General features: G+C 39.3%; 1 protein-coding gene across 1 annotated transcript; it reads right to left on the reverse strand.

Moving 5' to 3' along the window:
- Positions 1-2,232: 2,232 nt before the first annotated feature.
- gaa (glucosidase, alpha; acid (Pompe disease, glycogen storage disease type II)) lies at positions 2,233-20,304 on the reverse strand. Its single transcript, XM_037544892.1, has 19 exons — positions 19,376-20,304; positions 17,409-17,560; positions 16,240-16,405; positions 16,064-16,160; positions 15,851-15,970; positions 14,850-14,968; positions 14,515-14,646; positions 13,250-13,360; positions 11,665-11,778; positions 11,405-11,489; positions 10,092-10,209; positions 9,714-9,847; positions 8,479-8,630; positions 8,021-8,169; positions 6,133-6,274; positions 5,936-6,034; positions 5,688-5,852; positions 2,872-3,024; positions 2,233-2,482 (listed from the first exon to the last, which is right to left on the reverse strand). The coding sequence occupies exons 1-19, from the start codon at positions 19,913-19,915 to the stop codon at positions 2,417-2,419; spliced, it is 2,814 nt and encodes a 937-aa protein (XP_037400789.1). The 5' UTR covers positions 19,916-20,304; the 3' UTR covers positions 2,233-2,416.
- Between the last annotated feature and the right edge of the window lie 661 nt (positions 20,305-20,965).

The following is a 20,965-nucleotide window of genomic DNA, read 5'->3' on the forward strand; positions in this document are numbered from 1 at the left end:
TAAAGCATCCGCCAACTCCTGGACAGTCTGTGGTGCAACGTGGCGTTGGTGGATGGAGCGAGACATGATGTCCCAGATGTGCTCAATCGGATTCAGGTCTGGGGAACGGGCGGACCAGTCCATAGCTTCAATGCCTTCATCTTGCAGGAACTGCTGACACACTCTAGCCACATGAGGTCTAGCACTGTCCTGCATTAGGAGGAACCCAGGGCCAACCGCACCAGCATATGGTCTCACAAGGGGTCGGAGGATCTCATCTCGGTACCTAATGGCAGTCAGGCTACCTCTGGCGAGCACATGGAGGGCTGTGCGGCCCTCCAAAGAAATGCCACCCCACACCATTACTGACCCACTGCCAAACCGGTCATGCTGAAGGATGTTGCAGGCAGCAGATCGCTCTCCATGGCGTCTCCAGACTCTCACGTCTGTCACATGTGCTCAGTTTGAACCTGCTTTCATCTGTGAAGAGCACAGGGTGCCAGTGGCGAATTTTGCGAATTTGCCGTCCTGCATGGTGTTGGGCTGTGAGCACAACCCCCATCTGTGGACGTCGGGCCCTCATACCATCCTCATGGAGTCGGTTTCTAACCGTTTGCACATTTGTGGCCTGCTGGAGGTCATTCTGCAGGGCTCTGGCAGTACTCCTCCTGTTCCTCCTTGCACAAAGGCGGAAGTAGCGGTCCCGCTGCTGGGTTGTTGCCCTCCTACGGCCTCCTCCACGTCTCCTGGTGTACTGGCCTGTCTCCTGGTAGCGCCTCCAGCCTCTGGACAGTACGCTGACAGACACAGCAAACCTTCTTGCCACAGCTTGCATTGATGTGCCATCCTGGATGAGCTGCACTACCTGAGCCACTTGTGTGGGTTGTAGAGTCCTTCTCATGCTACCACGAGTGTGAAAGCACCACCAGCATTGAAAAGTGACCACAACATCAGCCAGAAAGCAGAAAGGTACTGAGAAGTGGTCTGTGGTCCCACCTGCAGAACCACTCCTTTATTGAGTGTGTCTTGCTAATTGCCAATAATTTCCACCTGTTGTCTATTGCATTTGCACAACAGCAGTGAAATTGATTGTCAATCAGTGTTGCTTCCTAAGTGGACAGTTTGATTTCACAGAAGTTTGATTTACTTGGAGTTATATTGTGTTGTTTAAGTGTTCCCTTTATTTTTTTGAGCACACACACACACACACACACACACACACACACACACACACACACACACACATACATACATACATAGAGAGAGCTAACAGTTTCCACTTTTCTGGGAAGGCTTTCTAAAAAATGTGTCCGGAGGAAGTTTTGCCCATTCATTTATAAGAGCATTTGTGAGAGACACTGATGTCTACAAGAGCGCCTGGCTCGCAATCTCTGTTCTAGTTCTTCCCAAAGGTGTTCAATGGGGCTAGTTAAGTCAGGGCCCTGTGTGGGCCAGTGAAGTTCTTTTACACCAAACATACCGAACCATGACTGTAGGGACCTTGCTTTGTGCACTTTGTGCCTTCCTCAAACTGTTCCCACAAAGTTGGAAGCATAGAATTGTGCAAAATATCTTGGTCTGCTGAAGCACTAAGATTTTCCTTCACTATAACTAACGGACCTAGACCAACCCATAAAAACAACCCCATAGCATTATCCCTCCTCCACCAAACTACACAGTTGGCACAATGCAGGCAAGCGGGTAAGGTCCTCCTGGCAATCATCAAACTTAGACTCGTCCATCAGACTGCCCGATAGAGAAGTGTGATTTGTTACTCCACAAAATATGTTTCCACTGCTCCAGAGTCCACTGTCTGCATGTGTTATAATCCCTACATATACATATTATTCAGTAAATATATGGACTACAATGCAAACTGACAGTTATTATTCTGTTACAGCAGTGGTGACTTAAGGGGTTTAATATTTTTGAGATAAAACGATGGATGATTGTTGCAATGATGGAAGCCTAGAGATTGAAAGTTCAACCATTACTTAAGAAATGCTCTTTTAGCAGAGCTATACAGCATTACAGTTCACCATTATAGTTATTTTATATTATGTCTTACACTGTTACGTTTTAATTAACTATTACACTTTGCTGTGTCTGTTCATGATGTGGTCAAGGAGCAAAAGGAAAACAGTGCCATTCATCATGGACAGTCACTATTCAAAATCTGGTACACAAACAATATATGACAAAAAACAAGAAAACGAAAAACAGCTGATAAACAAGTCAGAAATATACTAAAGAAAAAATTAAAAAAAATTTTTATTGGTAATGCAAGCTAAAATATACACATTAAAAAGCATAACCCTTTATCCACAATTCAGTCAGTAAAATTTGCCATATGTGACTCTGGCATTTAAGGGCACATTGACAGACACTCTTTTATGCAGCAAGGAGACAATAATAGCATCAGAGGCCGCTCATGCTGTCATGAACTCCACTGCATAGTAAACGTCTCTGACATGAGCAGGGCCAGATTGGACACCATAAGGACCTACAACACACAGACACATACAAACAAGTCAATAAAAGGTTAGCAATATTAATACCCACACTTTTCATTTAGCAGTCTAAAATATGAGCACCGAAATTCCCTTCATCTGATTTCAGAAACTAGAAAATACAACAAACTTAATGAATTAAATGAACTAAAACTCCCTTTAAAATGGTCCTAAAGGGACATGTGGTTCTAGGAAAACGTGCAACATCTTTACGGAACCATCTTCAGTAATGTTCTTCAGATAATGAACTTTTTTACACCTTTATCTTTATTTTAAGAGTGTAGTAAAGTTATTGTTATTATTATTACATGGTAATTATATTAGAATTCCAAGCCTAATATTATAATTTTGTTACAAACGACTGACAAATTACAGGTCTTACCTTGGTGTCAGAGCGGTATGAGTAGTCCTGCACTTTTGTCCCATTAACCCACACACCTGTAGGGGGGGTTGGAACTCCAAACACACGCACCTCTCCCAGCACTAAGCCATCCAGAGCTCCATTCACTTTTAATGGCTCACTCACCAGCTGAGACTAGAGGGCAAATGAAGTCATTTACCAGAAGAGCAACTGATTAGATTAAAAAAAAGCCATAAACACCATGCTGTGTTCATCACCAAATAATTATATGATTCAGCTTTATAGGATATAATAAGGAAGTCTGAAGTGTTAAAGCAAGAAACACTGGACTGGACTGGTATTATTCCTTTTGTCTGGCTGCTTTCCTTTGTTGCTGCGGTTACACGGCTTAAATTTCTATGCTGATCACACCTGTATATGGACATGTGATACATACAAAAAAAAGGGGGAAATCCCACTTCTGCTCTCTTTGTCATTAGTCAGGAACTAGGTTTTAAATCTTAATACCAACTGCTACATTAACCAGTTAACAAACCACGCATCATTAAGAACTTTAAAAATGAAACGGCAAAAAATACCCATAAAGCAGTGTGTCAGCCTTTTTTTCATTAACATCAAGAAAACTATTGCAGATTCATTAAGACCGTCATCATTAATCATTATACAGCATAAATCATAGTAATTATTGAATAACAAGGCTGAATCAGATCTTAGTCTGGGGTACGTGTGTTTTGTTTGCGTTTTTTGCATGCTGGATGCCTCATGTTTTATCCCCCCCGAGCAGCCGTTTTGTTGTGCCAAACACTCCGGGCACCTACAGTAGGGGTTTGCAATATGGTAAAAATATCATGATATGACATGGGCTGGAGGTTAGGGAACTGGCCCTGTGACCGGAAGGTTGCCGGTTCGAACCCCAGGGCCGACAGTCCATGACTGAGGTGTCCTTGAGCAAGACACCTAACCCCCAACTGCTCCCCGGGCACTGTGGATAGGACTGCCCACCGCTCCGGGCAAGTGTGCTCACTGCCCCCTAGTGTGTGTGTTCACTGGTGTGTATGTGGTGTTTCACTTCACGGACGGGTTAAATGCGGAGGTGACAAAGACACAGTGCGCCAGAAATGCGAATACAGTGATTATAATTGAACTTTTCCCATACTGTAGCACTAAATCCAATTAAACAGGACTAATTATGTGCTCTTTATGGTGAAACATGCAGTTGGTCAATGTTACGTAACCCCTCAAAATTCCAGGCTTATTACACAGTAAGGCTTATTATGCAGTAACAACAGGGACTTCAATGCAAACTGGTTCTTAGGTTATAGAGGTGTGTAATAACACGTTGGGCCAACTGACAGGCCCTGGCCATGTAAGGGATTGAGTACAAACAAAACCCACAATATGCTAAGAGAGGCATATTGATCACAATAACAAAATTTATCACAATAACAATAAAATATATTGCCCACCTCTAAACCCAAAAGAAAAGTTAAACTCCAGGCAGTGAGATTTGAGGGTAGCACCGTGCTTGCTAGTTAATAGTATAACACATTGTAAAAGGGAAAGTGGCAGAGCTTTCTGTTGTGCCTATCGAAATAATAGCAATTTGCAACGATGCTGTTGCTTAGCAACATGTCGAAGCAGCCTTCAAAAAACACGGAACAACAAAAGCCATGCAGTGCTAATGTTTTCAGCCTTCAGGTAAAGCATAACGTGAACCCCCTTGTGATTAACTGAGTCTACAAACACCTGCAGTTTAATGAAAAGATTTTTAGTAGAAAAAAAATTACTACTTTACAGCAAATTAAATCCGCCCCCCCCCAAGTTGCTAAAAACTAGTGGGAATCTATAAAAGAGTTTGGGTGACATAGGCTTCTATTAAGGTTAAATGTGTGGATTAAAGTCATCTGGCTTAGACTTGAGTCTCTGATATATTTGATGACTTGAAACTGGACTCGACAAAATCGAGAAAGACTTGCGACTCGACTTTGACTCAAACACCAGTGACGTTAGAGAAGCGTCAGAATTCAGCATCAATAAGCCCTTGCTCAGCGCTTAAACTCTCTATTTGACCAATTAACACAACTTCTGCAGTTAAAACAAGCGCAGCATTAACCATGAGGCTGAAGCTGACTTGTTACTGGCCAGCTTCATATTGGAATTTGCAGAAATTGTGAGAAGTCGACTTGATTCGACGTCATTTTGCTGTATTTTCTGTAAATCTTGTTTAACTTAGCCATTTTGACTTCCGCTTCTCGTCAAAATTCAGTTAAAACGCAGTTTTTCTTAGTGTGCTGAGATAGTTTTAGTGCTAAACTAGTTTTTATTTGACTCCTACACTGCCATAAATCATTAAAAAAATAGGAAAATCCATCTATCTATCTATATGTATATATATACATACACACACACACACACATTATATATATATATATATATATATTAAAAAAATAATGTAATATATAGTTTAGTGTTGAAATGGCCTTAAATTAGATGAAGTATGCAGACTAACATGTTTAGGACTCAAAGATTAGGACTTGAGACTTGACTTAAGACTTACCAGTACTGACTTAGGAGTCGAGACTTGCCTGTACTGACTTGGGACTTGACTTGAGACTAGTGTCAAGACCTGAACTTACATATTACTTGCAACTTAGTGACTTGTTCCCACTTCTGATTATGGTAGCTTTGTAGCTGCAGAGCAAAACTAAATAAGCAATTTTCAGATGCCAAACATGTCTTAGGTGACAGACTATGTTTGTAATAAGTGGGAAATTATGTAAACTTGATTTTTACTTGAACTATTCCTTTAAGAAGTATTTCAATAAAAACAGCTTTACCTGTCCTGCAAGGAAGAAGATGAATGAGTAATCGCCACGCTCAATAGTATCCAGACTGTCTCCATCGTCCCAGAACAGCTCCCCCCTGGCCCAGCCCTCTGAGGACAGCGCCACGGTCAGAAGGAAAGGGTTCCTGCGTGAGGCTGCTGTCGTCAGTCCAGGTACCTCAGTAAACATAAAGAAAAGTGATAAACACTTCTGGAGAGCACATTCTGAACACGTTCTACCAGAGCATTGGTATGGAGTACCTGCTGTGGAATAATATGTCCCTCCCTCACATGGACGTTGATGGTGTCCAGTGGAGCAGAGAGGAGCAGGTACTGCCCCTTGCTGTTGTAAGGCTGTCCCTAACATGAAACATACAGTAAAAGGAGAGTATGAGTGCATCTAGACTGTTATGAATAATGTTCCCGTGGTTAAACATAAATAAGAAAAGGAGATTTACATTGTACAGGCTGTACCACGTTCCAGGGGGGAGATAGGCTGCCAGCTCCACTGCTCCCTCCTCTAGGACTGGACTGATGAGCAGAGAACTTCCCCACAAGAACTGCTTGTCTATAGTCTGGCAATTTGGATCAGATGGGAATCTAAATTCACAGATAACACACAGGGTAAATATGTGATCCCACTGAACAGGTAAATTTTTTTCCAGGTTTACAATTTCTTACTGTAGCTCATCTGTTGTTGAACAATGTCCACAACCCCTCCACCTCATCCAACAATGGAAAGAGACCACCACAGGAGCACTGCTGGCCAACTATTATTTGGGTGGTGGACCATTCAAGTTGATACTGACAGTTGTGCTGATATGAGTGCATCAGACTCTGTGGTGTTGCCAGAGTATTTATACCTGCCAGTGCCAATGCTGGAAAAATAGTCCACTCACCCAAAAATATCCATCTATCCAGGGGTTCTGTGGTCAAAAACCGATCTCTAATGAAAAGCTAATGGATGAATGGAGAAAGAAGAGCCATTATCTCGAACTGTACAGATCAACAAGGTCTGAATGCCACCATCATGTTGGCATCAGTGGTGTGCTGAGAATGGCCCACCATGCAAATAATACCTGGACTGACGTGGTGCTGTTGTAGTTGTTTTCTATTGATTAAAGGGTACAAGGGTAGACTGGGGCGGATGAACTGTGCAGCAACAAATGAGCTACAGTTACTGTAAGCCTACAAAGCGCATCTACATGGTAGGTGTTTGTAATAAAATGAGCAGTGAATACCACTATACCAATACCCTCAGCTCCATCTAGGTCTTCAAAGAAGGCCTAACGATTTCAGTGAAATAAAAATATTAATACAATGCTTGTTCTATTTAAAGCTACACTACGTAAGTTATGGGGATTTGGAGACCAGTGGAAAAGTGGAACTGCACACAACCTTTTTTCACATCAGTTGTGCTTCTGTGAACGGATGAATCTGATGTTTGTGGCCAAAATGAAACCCCCCTAGCTACACTCTAATTAGGAGCTAATTGTGGCATCAGTCAATTCCCTTTTGAGTTCCAAAGGGTGGGGACAATTTTGTGAGAATAAAAATCAGCACTCTAGCCTTCTGGAAGTCCTACATATGTCACTGATTGAGGGTATGAGTGGTGGCATAATCGATGCATTTCAGATGTTAGAAACAGCAGCAGCAGCTCTATGACAATGATCTTTACCAAAAGAGTTACTGTAAAACTGCTACAAGGTAAATATATGTTTATGTATTTTACCCATTTCAAATGTTGATGTGAATTGTTAGCTTAGTCCCAATAGCACACTTGAATCCCATAGAGGAACTGGTAGAAATTAACATTACCTTAGAGGGTTTTTTCCCTTGTTTCCTTGTTTTGAAATTTACAGACCAAACTGAAGGTCTACCACTAATTGTCATATTTTGCCAATGCAGGTGAGTATATGCACGTTAAGCGTACTAAAGCTGCACTATGTGAGACGGAAGATTTGAAAACCTCTCTAGTGGAATAGTGTAACTGCCTGCAACATTCAGAAGAACACTTTGTAACATTGGTTGTGCTTCAGATGCTTCATCCCAATGGATGAATCTGATGTTTGTTCGTGTGTTCAAAGAGTAATCAGCTGGTACTTGCTCATGCGTGTGATGTTAATACATAAAACAAAATCAAATACATAAATCAAAAAAACTCCTGTGAAATCCAGCCTGTCACCTCTGACCTATAAATTATTATTTCAGGCTTTACAGGGTGACTTGCAGCAGTGCACATGCACACATCATATTTAAGTGCGTTTTATTTCCCCTGACTCAGTAATGCAGCTTTAATTAACGGGGCACTCAGTTTTTTATATAGAAATTGAAACAGCCTCCTACTCCAGAAAAAGCGGTCTGGCCACAGTGCTGGCTGAGGAATGAGCCTGGTGGAACAGGGTGTAGAGGAAGGGTAGAAGAGAGTATCGGAGTGTCATCACACTCCTCATGGCCGCCTGGGCCTGCTGTCCAAACACATAGGGCTCCTGTGGCTAGGATACACACATATACACACACAACAGTTCCAGATTACCATTTATATATATACATATATATACACATATATATATATATATACATATATATATATATATATATATATATATATATATATATATATATATATATATATACACACACACACACACACACTCACACACACACACACACACACACACACACACACACACACACACTACAGCACCAGTGGTGAGTCCAATGTTCCATAGTGTAGCGTAGTTTAGTCAAGTAATGAGCAATGTATGGAGCACTGTACAGTAATGTTATGGGCTGTATCTTACAGCATTGGCTCTGTCGTTGTGGTTTCTCATGAATGGGTAGAAAGCTCCCAGTTGTGTCCAGCGCACACATAGCTCCTCACTAGTGTCTCCTTCAAAGCCACAAATATCTGCCCCAACCAGAGGAACTCCATATAGACTGAAGAGGAGCACAGCTGAAATACCCACAAACAAAATACATCTTACTTCTAATAAAGGATTTAGGTGAAAAGCACAAGGGAATGGATTCCAGAGCGCATATTAGGTACTATTAGACAGAAAAAAAGCTGTTTTTCAACCATTTTTCACATCTGTACTGTTACATCACCACACACAATACTTCTAGCCTGTTTCCCTGTACAAACAAATGTGTAACTCACTGTGCAAAATTCAAATCCTTCATTTCCTTCATTTCCAGTTAAAATGGCCATTAAGTGAAAGTTATTCATTTTTCAGATGTTATATTTGTGAGGAGATTAGATACTAGATAAACCATTTGTATAATGAAGGAAATAGCAAAGGAAAATATGTGAAAGCAAAGGGGCTTCCAAAAAATTTTTATAACCAATTTATAGCAAACAATCGCAATACTGGTCAGAAAAATCACAATTAGATATTTTTCCAAAATCGTTCAGCCCTTGTGGGTAGACAACTCAACAAAAGTCTGAAAGGATGTGTAGCTGTCAAGATTTACTTGCAGAAAATGCAACCAACTTCTAAGCCAGAACTTTGAAGGTGTGGAAAAATATCCCTGCAGATTTCTTTGAAAAACTTATTTGAAGTCTCTTGAAAAGAAGAGAGGCTATAAAAAAACGACACAGTAAATGCTGATCAATTCAATATTTTAGTTGTTGAGGTTTCTCTGTAATTTTCTTGTTTAATGTGTTTTTTGCTTGCTTACCTAAAACTGAAAATGAATAACTTGTACTTAATGGCTGTTTTCACAGGAAATTAAATAAATATCTGGCTTCTACAATGTACTATACGTAACACAAAACCACAATATAAGCCGTTACACTCTGACAAACGTTTCATACAAATGTTTATTGACACAATTCAGCAACTGTGTTCTACGTCAACAGATGTTCTGAAACAAATCACAATTATTGTCAGTACTAACTGACCACACGCTACAGTTGCAGATGGAGAACAGATTGAACAGTGCTGACACAAACGTTTTTAAGTGGGTAATACCACATGTACACAAATACAGATGACTCAGAGGTTCAAGTTTGATTGAAACTACCATACTGTCTTACCCGGGATGGTGTATCGGAGCTGCTCCCAGTCACTTCGCACATCACCTGTCCAGTGACCAGAGAAGCGACCCAGCCCAGGGAACGAGGAGCGGGACAGCACGAAGGGCCGAGAAGCTCTCACTTTCACCAAAGCACTGAAATAGGAAAGACAGCCTGTCTAAGGAAAGTTCTTCTATTTAGTAGTTTTATAGTCTTGTATGTGAAATGTGTGACACTTTTATAACTGACAAGTGAGGATTTAACCAGGTGGAATCAGTGTAAAATAAAGTACATACTGCATAATCTTGCTCCAAATAATGTCTTACTTGTTTAAATTTTTATTCAAAAGTAGCGACAATAGTACGCATTTCTGTCAAGAGATGTAATACCATGTCTGACCTGTAAGTGGCCATCGCCTCAGTCAGCCCATACAAGTTGTGCAGGTTGTAATGAGAGGACAGAGTCTGCTGGCTGGACATGCACAAGGTGCCTGAGTTTAAATGTCCTCCTATCATATCTGCAGAACCACAGACAGCTCCTCATATACAGGCCACAGATAGTTAGGAAATGTCTATGAGTTACGTCAAAAAAGATCAAGCCAGCAGACAATTTAAACAGAATGAACTAGAGCTGAAATGAATATTCTGCATTATTGATAATGGTAACAAAAAGTTAACAAATATTTCCTTCATTGATTGTTCATTTACATTTTCAAAGTGACGTAGAGCGAATTAATGACTTATCCTAAAGAGGGCAGCAACTGACTTTCAGTGTCGTACCTATGTGAGCAGACAGTGAAAGAAAAACAATTTTGGCCAAAAGTTAAAAAAGAAATAAAATCTGGTAACATATGGTAACATATGCAAATCTTGCTTAGATTCAATAACAACGCTACCTTCTATACCTGAAAAGAAAACATGCTGGTGTTGAAGCAGCCGATGGCCAGTAAAGGGACAAACCCGAAGTTAGCTTCTCACCTGTGCCAGAAAGTAACTGCTGCATGATTTAGGATAGAATGGAAATTTTAAATATGAAGCTGGCCAATAGGAAGCCAACTTCAACCTCATAGTTAATCGTAGCTTTCCTTCCATGCCAGTGTTCTGACAAACTGGACTACTCTTTGAAGACGCACAGTCCACTTAGCTAATGTTACCCTCACAAACGCCACTAAAGCTCATCATGTTATATTACTAACTAGTTACTGGTACATTCTAAGCCCTATCAGTGTCTGTTAATTAGAAGTATTTAGAAAGCTACATCAAAAACTATTTAACATGTAGCAGCTCATCCTGTCACAGCACTATATGTATTAGCTATTACAAAACCTGGTTAATTAGCTTCAAATGCAACTCATTTTTCAAACAGTTTTCACATGAAAAAATACCACCTGCTCGTCCTGCAAACCAGTTCACACTAGTTCGTCTAGTGAACGAGCACGTTAAAATGTACTAGTTAGATGATCCTGCAGTATGAACAGTTATAACATTAATCTATGTTCTTATCACGGCCTCAGCACAAACAGAAGCTCCATACAGTAATACAGGCAACTATCTTACACCATGTGGACCAATTACAGTCAGGGGGAGGTCTCAAAACAAACAATATGGTAATTAGATGTTTTGCTCCAGACTGTACAATCTCAAACCATCACATTATTTTGGCTAAATACATTGTTTTCATTTGAAGTATACTGGTGGCTTTAATGTACTGACCTGGGACATAAGGAGGGTTCTCTAGGTCGTTGTCAGGGCATCCGTGTACAGAGCCTTGAACAAAATTAGCAGGCTCATTCATATCCTGCAAGCATAAGGTCAGAGTTACAGCAAATGTAATGAAAAGTAGATGCACTGCTGTACTGAAAGACCACTGCATTACAGTTTGGCAGAATTAGCCCTATTCCAACCAGCTGAACCAGCACGACTCTGGGAGAGTGAACAGATATAGGGTAATGAGATTATAGAGTTAGACTTACTATCCACAGGCCGTCTAGAGGCACCTTCGCATAAAAGTCTCTGATGCACTCCTCCCACCAGCTCACCGTGTCTGGCTTAGTGAAGTCTGGGAATGCAGTTGGACCGGGCCATACCTGACAAATGCGCACAGGTAAGGTACGTTAACTCACATTGCTTTACATGCAAACATATTCTTCAGCCAGGGTTTTATGTTGCATTGTTGTGTGTGTGTGTATATATATATATATATATATATATATATATATATATATATATATATATATATATATATCATGATGCTTTGTGTTGGAACAGATATACACTAGCAAGCCAGTAATGGCATTCTCTGAGCACTTGACAGGCCTGAAGCAATAATAATGTAATTGCCTGATTGCAATTAGTTGAGATGATCACACCTATTTAAGTTGAGTGTGATTGTTTTCCACAGTTGTTAGTCCAACGTTAACATCATAACAAACAGAACATAAATTGGGTGTGTTTTCATCCATCAGGTTGAGGCATGTAAGTAGTGGAAAATGTTTGTTTATTTGATGTATTTCAATAATACCTTAAGAGGGCAGTGGTGTGAAATGTTGGTTTATCCAAGCTGGGGCTATGGCTGGTCAGCTGAGAGTTACTAAAAATCAACTGGAAGCAAGACAGCTACTCAGGAAATTTGGAAACTGTCAATCATGACTATTTATATGGCAATTCATCATCAGCTACAATTTCATGATCATGACAGGCCTAAAACAGGTTATACAGGAAAGTGTAAAAAGCTGTGCCACTTGAGATCCACTATTAGGTACATTTCTATAATATGCACAGTTCAATGTTCTTGAAGTACAAGAGCACTGGACTGCACGTATTAGAAAGAACGATATATAGTGAATGATATAGTCAGATGGAAATGTTTGAAGTTACATATTTTTTTGATTTTCTAAGTGATTTTCTTAGTTAAATACGGCATTTTCTGCTATAGTTACAGCAAATTTTCGATTTATTTGCTGCGTTCAACATAATTAAAAAATAACATATAAAAGTATAAAATGTGCCATAACTTTTGCACAGACAACATTTTTCCCCCCAATATGCTACTGCTACCTTAAAATAAAGGCTTCAAATTAATTTTGATGGTAAACTGACTAATAAGAGGGATAATGGTCTCTCTGTCATGTGGGCGTGGAACACTTGCTACTGCACTATGTAACTTTGGTGAAGCAGGTACAAGACCTCTCACAAGAGCTGTGCAACAATTTACAGTGCCACGTCACACACCAACAACTCTCAATCTTCAGCTAGCTATAAGAAGAAGCTAGCTCGGTACTTCCAGTATGGACATCAAAATGTAATTTGTATATATGACAGAGGTATAATAAAAGTGAATTGCACTCTACAACTGTAAGGCCCCAGTAGCAAAAAATACCTTTATGCTTTCATTTTGGTAAATAAACTGTAGTTGTACATTAAAATGCACCCAAGTTTTGCATATGATGTAATTTATCCCTATTCTGATATTACATATCATCCCAAACAGCAAACAAATAAACATAACATAAAACAAGTGTCAAACGATCCCATCCTTAAGACATTAGAAGTAGCCACCTTCCCAATGAGCGTTTGTCCGGTGAGGTTTCTGATGAATACTCCCCTCCGCTCCCCCTCATCAAACGGTTTGTATGTACCTGGGGGACTTGTGCTGCTGATGCCTGGATCCTAAAACAGATCATATTTGTGTAGGAACATAACACATGTAATAATACAGTTCAAATAATATATGTGATTTTATACAGTCTTAAGTATGGGGGTGAATTAATTTTCCTGCCCATTGGAGGCAAAAGCCCTATCATGCCCTTTAAATGTAAAGATTCCAATTATAAGCTTCACAGTGGTGGTGAAAAAACTGAGCCAGTAATTTTCTCTATAATGAACCATTTCACATGAAACCACTCTGAATGACTTTATCACTGAAATAATTACTAAATTATGTAGAAATTGTTCAAAACTGGTGGAATTCCCCTTTAAGGGAACTAAAAGCGGTTTATTCCAAAGAACCATTTTTGGCACCAATATATTTTGATAGTGAAAATATCTGTGTCGGTTTTTTTTTTTTCTGAGATCTTAAAGGGCACTCTGGCCAAATAACAAAAAAATTAACTATTACTACAGCAATTGTAAACGTGCCTTCTCACACCATAAAGCAGTGCCGCAGTAGTCTCCAGAGTCAGATGTTCCAGACTATGGAACTACAGTAGTTCCAGACTATGTTGAAGACTACGAAAAACCTTTTCTGATGATGTATTTTGAAGGTGGGAGGAACTTTTGGAAAACTACATCCGCTCTGGTGCAGATACTTCAGGGTGACAGTTTCCGTTTTCTTCTTTTTTCTGCTTATGCAGAATGAAGCCAGATTACTGCTAAGAAGCTGTATATCTTTGAAATATCTTAATATATTTGAAGGCAGAAGGCATTTTCTATTCCAGCACACCATAGGTGTTCTTCAATTAAATTGTGTCTTTATTAAAGAAAAAGCTAACTACAACCACAGCTTATTAGGCACTAGATTAGTTGTTAAGTTAGCAGTCAGGACTGACTCAGCACTGCAGTGATTCCCAACAGTTGTTTAACATATTTACGTAAAGCATATTGGATGCTGTAGATGAATGAAAATGTCCAAACGATACAGAACTGATACAAAAACAGAAGGAGTTTGAGGGATGAACCGCTGCACCACAGAATATTAGAAAACATGATAAAAAGCACATTAAATCACAGTTCTAGACCAGAACACTCCTTTAAACTGTTAGATTAGCTATTGTTTGTTGATGGCTCATCTCTGCGGTGAGATAAGAGTAGACTAATCTGCTTACCAAAATGAGCACATACTTCATTCCCTGCTGATGGAACTCTTTCACCATCTCCGGCAAGTCTCCAAACCTCTGTGGGTCAAAGGTGAAGACTCTTCTCTTGTCAGCATAATCAAGATCATTCCACTGCACATCCTAGTGGCATATACATGAAACACCATGTCACTTATAAGATGTCAAATATGTTAATGTTTTCTCCAGACCACATAAACATGGTCATATTAGCTGCTTCACATCGTTTTATTTAACCAAACAGAATCTCATGTTAAGCACTGGTGCAGTAAACGGTCAAAGGCTTAATGCAAAGACTTCATGACATAAATTAATATGTTACGCACTAGAGGAAAGTTGGCCTCGTGCATCTTCTGAACCACCGCCCTGGTAGCATTTGTGGAGGCGTAGCCCCAGCGGCAGAGATGGAATCCCAGTGACCAGTAGGGTGGCATCATGGGATAACCTAGAACATTATGAAGGAATTATACACCCTAAACAAGATTACACGCGGTGACATGTACAGTATTATGCAAAGTCAGAGGCCTTTTTCATCTTTCAGGAGATGTTTCTGAGGAGATTAAATAGGACTAGTCACTTGCATAAGAAGGGGGAAATAAAACAAAACAAAACCGAACTTTTAACAACTGTGCAAGACCTGGTAGATCCCCAAAACGGTCACCATCAGATAAACAGTGCTTAAAGCTTTCATCTTTGAAGATCTGAAAATATCCACAGATGCTTCTGTCCATTCTTCCATTGTAAAAAGACGCCATATATCTGAAAGGATGTGTAGCTGTCAAGAGGCTGTTGCTGAGAAAAGGAAACAGATCAAAAAGAAGAACATTTGCAAAGCAAACAAAGAGGCTGCTGTTCTCAGAGCAATGGACTGAGCACTCCAAAGCCCAGACTTCAATGTTACTGAATGTGCTTGGAACAACTTTGAGCATGAACTGCAACCAACCTCTGCAACCCCCAAGACTAAACTTTGCAAATGTGGAAAAATATTCCATATATATATATATATATATATATATATATATATATATATATATGGAATATTTTTCCACATTTGCAAATAAAAAATACATTTTTTTTTTTTTTGATAAAATTATTTTACTTAACAATTCAACATGGTTTAAGATAAGCATGTGATGATTTGGCATGCAATTTGCAAAGTGCTAATTAGTGGGGTATAAGCATCCATCACTCATTAGCTGTATTAACCTCATAGCTTTAACCTATAAAACTAATGAAGTAAACTAAAACATATCTTGACCGACCAACATTTGAGGAAAAATTGATTTTATTCCAAATTTCCTTTAAGTAAAAGCTGGACATGACGCACCGATAACCCGATGGTATTGTCGGACTACGCTCTGTGGATCAGGGCCTAAGAAGATGTACAAGTCCAGAATCCCTCCAGTGGTCACCCAGGTTAGTGCTGGACCAGGCTGCAATGCCACTTCTACATGGACGCATGACAATAAACAGAGCATAAACATACAATATACAAACAAATGAGCCATTTACAAAGCTATAGAAAGGAATATTCAGTCACCCATGGCATTACTGCTAAGAAGGAAGATCCCATGAGCTTGACCATCACCCTCCTGAACCAAGCAAAATGGATGGGACCCATAGAGGTTGGCATCACTCTGCAAATAAAAATAGTATGTAAATATTAATAGTATCAGCATACATTGCAAAGGGAGGTTTGATTGGTGGTGTACCCACATGTGGTGCCATATCTCTGTTCCACAGAGTGACAGAGGTCCAGTTGAGGTCCAGGGTGAGGCCAGTGTAGTGCTCCCCAAATCCAGACACTACAGAAGAGGCTAAAGTAGTGGAGAGCTGCAGGTACTGGTCTGCAAACAGGAGGGGTGCTACTGTGGTATTCATCCTATGAGGCACACAAACAAGCAAAGGACCTAAATACTGTACTTGTGAAAGTTATTCAACAGAGCTGAGGCAAGTTCAGCTTCAGCATTATTCTTAAAGGACTACAAGGCATTATAATTTACTCACAAAGCATACAACAAAAGAGAGAGGGTCCATATTCTACAGTTTTCTTACTTTATTTTACCCACTTTCAACGTTTGTGTGGTTTTATGTACCAAAGTCCCAATTCATTTTAAATTACTTTCATGCCTAGAATTAAATTGACTGTTTTTGTTACTGTGCCTTTAAGACTGATGTATATAAATGACTTCTATTCTGACAGGCTGTCCTGTATTTTATACTGCTTCAAAAAACAGTACAGGCCTTATAACTATAGCGGAAATGGCAGGGCTAAAGAGCTGAAGGCTGGATATGTACAAATGCACTGGTTTTGTAACATCACAAAAACAAGGAATGTGGTTGTTTTTGCAGCTTAGGTTCCATATATGAACTAGAAATGATGAATATGAACAGTCAATGATGTGTTTTGAAACCTAGAAATGTTTATATACTACATCAAACCCTTTTATTTAAAAAAAGCAGGGTTTTCTATAATATGGACTCTTAGAAGAACACTTACCAACTGCACGTTTCATTACAAATAGAGTATAATAAGGCCTTGGTCACTGTGTTTTGTTCACCGTTGTATGTGAAAATAAAAAATATTGTTAAATAAAAAAAAAAAAGACTGTATCTGTCTTTTTACCTCTAGTTGTTGGTCATCTTTTTTTTGATGAAGCACTAATGTTGTTTTGTCTGTTTCAACTAATCAAACCTTAGAAAATCTAAATATGATGATGGATTTTATATCAAGAAGTAATAATGTTATTTGTGACATATTGCCCACCCCAATACACCAAACCCTTGTCTAGAAAAAAGCAAGGAACATTTTCATTTATTCATTTTTTAAAAAGACCTTTCAATCTTGACAATTTGTTCTTAAAGCTTCTAGACACAGTACTCACAGCACTCGGCCATTGGATCTGCGACGCACGACAAAACCAAAAGGATCCGGCTGGAACTCCACGTCATATAGGAGAGCCTGTGTGTCTGTAGGTGCGCTGGGAGGCACTGCAGCAAAGGGCACCTCATACCGAGCATGAAAGGGATCCTTCAGCTGTATTAGAGAAGATATTACAAGAAGACAAATAATACTGATTCTTTTTTTTTACAGTTTTACATTTACAGTACCAGTTAAAAGTTTGCACCCTCCTGATCAAGAAAGGCTTTTCCTTATTTGTATTAGTTTCCACATTGTAGAATAATAGTGAATACATCAAGTTATTGAATTAACACTGCTATGCTGTCAGTTATGAATAGTTACAAGTCTGGGGTCAGTTCAGTGACAACAGACGTCCAGTCCAAATTTTGCACGCACCCAGTCACATCAAGTTTTTCTTTTTCTTTTAATTCTCCCACATTTTAGACAGTGAAGACATCAGAGGCATAAAATAACATTGGAAAAAAATGTTAAATTAATCAAAAAGTTCTTAAAGGGCCCATAACTTCGAATTTTCTCAAGCAGCTTCATGAGGAGATTTTCTAACCAGCTTGAAGAAGCTCTGTATACATGTGTTGAAATTGGTGGCCACAAAACTATTTGTTGGGGAGGCATTAAAAACAATAAATGGCATGCATTGGCAAACTTCACTGCTTATTTTGTCTAAGAAACTAATTTAAAGCCTTTAGGTAAAACCCTAATGTGTTTAGGATAAAAAAATTAAAAAAAAACAACACATTCATCCAACTGTGTACAAACACTTGACTAAACACTGTACATTGGTTCTGAGCAATCTGATGGTATTTACTGTGATCTTGATAAATTATGTAACAACATGTCACAGCATCCCTTTCTGAGTAAATCATGGATGTCATCCATACTAATCACTGAACAACTGCACTTTTACTACAAATAGAGCTTAATGGTGTTAATCCATGTTTAATTGCATTGTGCGCAATGAAGTAGGTGAAACGTTGAATAAAAATCCTTGCCTTCATAGCACTTGACAGTATTTTTAAAAAGTGGCATTACTGGTGCTTTTTATCTGCTCCTTATCAAACCTCAGAAAAAAAAAAGAAAAAAAAACATGGGAACATATACGGCGTACTATAAAAGTGCTGTTATATCATATTTTATTATATTTCCCAGCTGTAGTTCTTCACCACTATACTACAACTACACTGTTTTCCCCATATTGAATATTTTGTATTAAATGTAAATTCCCAATATTCACTCATTGCTCTTATTGTGTTATTGTTTTGCTATCCAGTGCCCACCAGAAGAGGAGGAGTTTCTTTTTTGAGTCTTGGCTCCTCTTAAGGTTTCTTCCCTTTTGCTCTCAGGGAGTTTTTCCTTGCCACTGTCACCCATGGCTTGCTCACCAGGACTTGGACGCAGTTTTTTCTGTGCAGATGCTTTGTAAAATGCCTATTGCATCTCAAAGGCAAGACATGGCATGGATTATCAATTACTGACTGTCCTTAGTTCTGCAATACTTGGAAACTGGAGTGGCCAATAATCTGTTCAGTTTGGCAAAAAATTGCAAGCAAGCTTAAAAATGTATATAAGAAATAGCTTGTTTAGTTGCTTGGAAAAATTTTGTTATTTCTTGCCAAAAACTTTTGTTTCTTCTTAGCAATAAACACAAAAGACCCTCAGTGCAGCTACAAATCTACAAATTTGCAAAGGTAAGAGGTCACAGATTCACAACTCCCAGCAGATTAGTAATAAAATTAAGGTGGTTTAATGCTGAATTTTTCAGTACTACAGTATGTGTTAGAAACTGACCTTTTGACTTTTTTGGGGGGTTTTTTTCAAGCATTTTGGCAGGTTTTGAGCATACTTTGCAATTTTTGGCAACCATTTGCCCCCCAAAATATAAATCCTCTTCAAAAGGGAGGAAACAGACATCCAGACACTTAAGTTACTCACAGTGAGGTGCAGACGCCCTGCCTCTTCTGCCATCACTTCCAGTGTCAGTGTGGAGATGTCCCGGGGCAGGTAAGAAGGAGTAGAGCGAGTAAGGTTGGCTTCCTGACCTCTAGGAGTGGAAATAAGTGCTCCCATTCTGTAGCCAGGGTAAGAAACCGGGTAGAAGCACCAAGGTGGCCCACCAAACGCAGTCCATGGCAAGGGCACATAGCAGCAGCCCCGCTTCTCACAAGCTGCCCGTGTCAGTGAACGGTCCCGGCCACAGTCAAACCTCCTCTCCACAGCAACACTGCAACTCTTTCCAGTGGGCAGCTGATCAGTTCTGGCATAATCTGAAGTGTTCTCTACCCTGAATTGGAAGTAATCTCTCACTACTGGGACATCTGCACCATACTTCGTTCTTAACTGTGGTTCTGATGTTACTCTTACTGTTGTTTGTTTGTGATCATACAAGAGGCTAATGAACAGCCAAGATGATAATGTGAGGATCAAAAAAGTTAATAAGATGTGATGTGGAACCCCACACCAATTCAGAGCCATTATTGCAGGGGCTTCTTAGGTTCTTCAGACATGATCCTTGCAGGTTGGGGGGTCTGTTAGGACTCCGAAGCCACTGCAGGTCAGCAGGAATACACCTGAGAAGAAGAGTGGCTGTAATACTACAAGACTTCTGTAATAAGGATTCTTTATTTACAGTGAGTCTTAACTACAAACGTAACTTAGTTCACTACAGTGGCTCTAAAGGTGTGAGCTGAGGTTTTAGCTCTCTTCTCGTCTGAGCTAAAGGAAGCATTTGTAGCTCACGACTCGTTCCTGAAAGTCGAAACACTAATCACAGCACAAACGGCATGAAATAAGGCTTCTTATGGACCGTCCGAGTCTGTCGTCTCACCTCCACGGCGGCCGGTAGCTCAGCTAGAGAACTTAAAAACAGTTAGATACCGGAACTGACGCATATAATTTTAATAAAAGTCTCTCACATTAAACCGAAAATATTTCAACAACAAAAACCTATATCCATTTATTATGTTAGTTTCTACATATATTTTGCATAAATGTATAATGAAAAGTTATAAAAGTTAACAAGTATAGATTAATATACATAATTGTTCTCCGTAAAATATTTTACGTTTTGTATGAACACTATTATATTAATATTTGATCTGTTTAAACAAATGGACTAACTATACTTCTAACTTACAATTTCTGGTCATTGTACTCTGTTTCTTCTATCTCAATACAGATATTAAATAAAATATGGAAAAATGTAGAGAAAATAGAACACGAGCACATTTCTGTGCACACCATTTACAGCACTCTTGAGAAAAGCGAACTGTGGTTCGATGAACTTTCTCAACACTCTTAAAAATTATCTACTGCAGGAATTTCTAGTGAGTTCCTAAAAGAAACCTTTTCTGCAGGACAGTACACGATTATAGCAATTACTGTAAGAAAGCACTACAGGAGTATTATATGGAAGAAATTAGATGATTGTTTATTATATAAGTGTTAGATAGCATATATAGTTATTTACAAACTTCTGTACATTTAAATATCGAGCATTTGGTTAATGCTTAACATACAAATACA

This window comes from Pygocentrus nattereri, chromosome 14 (genome assembly GCF_015220715.1).
Source record: "Pygocentrus nattereri isolate fPygNat1 chromosome 14, fPygNat1.pri, whole genome shotgun sequence".
Classification (NCBI taxonomy): Eukaryota; Metazoa; Chordata; class Actinopteri; order Characiformes; family Serrasalmidae; genus Pygocentrus; species Pygocentrus nattereri.

What these genes read in the sequence shown, in the direction of transcription:
- gaa (XM_037544892.1), bottom strand. Translation starts at nt 19,915, where the DNA reads ATGGCTCTGAATTGGTGTGGGGTTCCACATCACATCTTATTAACTTTT. An exon ending in GACAAACGCTCATTGGGAAG is followed by an intron (nt 11,779 to 13,249) that starts GTGGCTACTTCT and finishes CGCATTTGTCAG; the next exon opens with GTATGGCCCGGTCCAACTGC. An exon ending in GACATATTATTCCACAGCAG is followed by an intron (nt 5,853 to 5,935) that starts GTACTCCATACC and finishes ATGTTTACTGAG; the next exon opens with GTACCTGGACTGACGACAGC.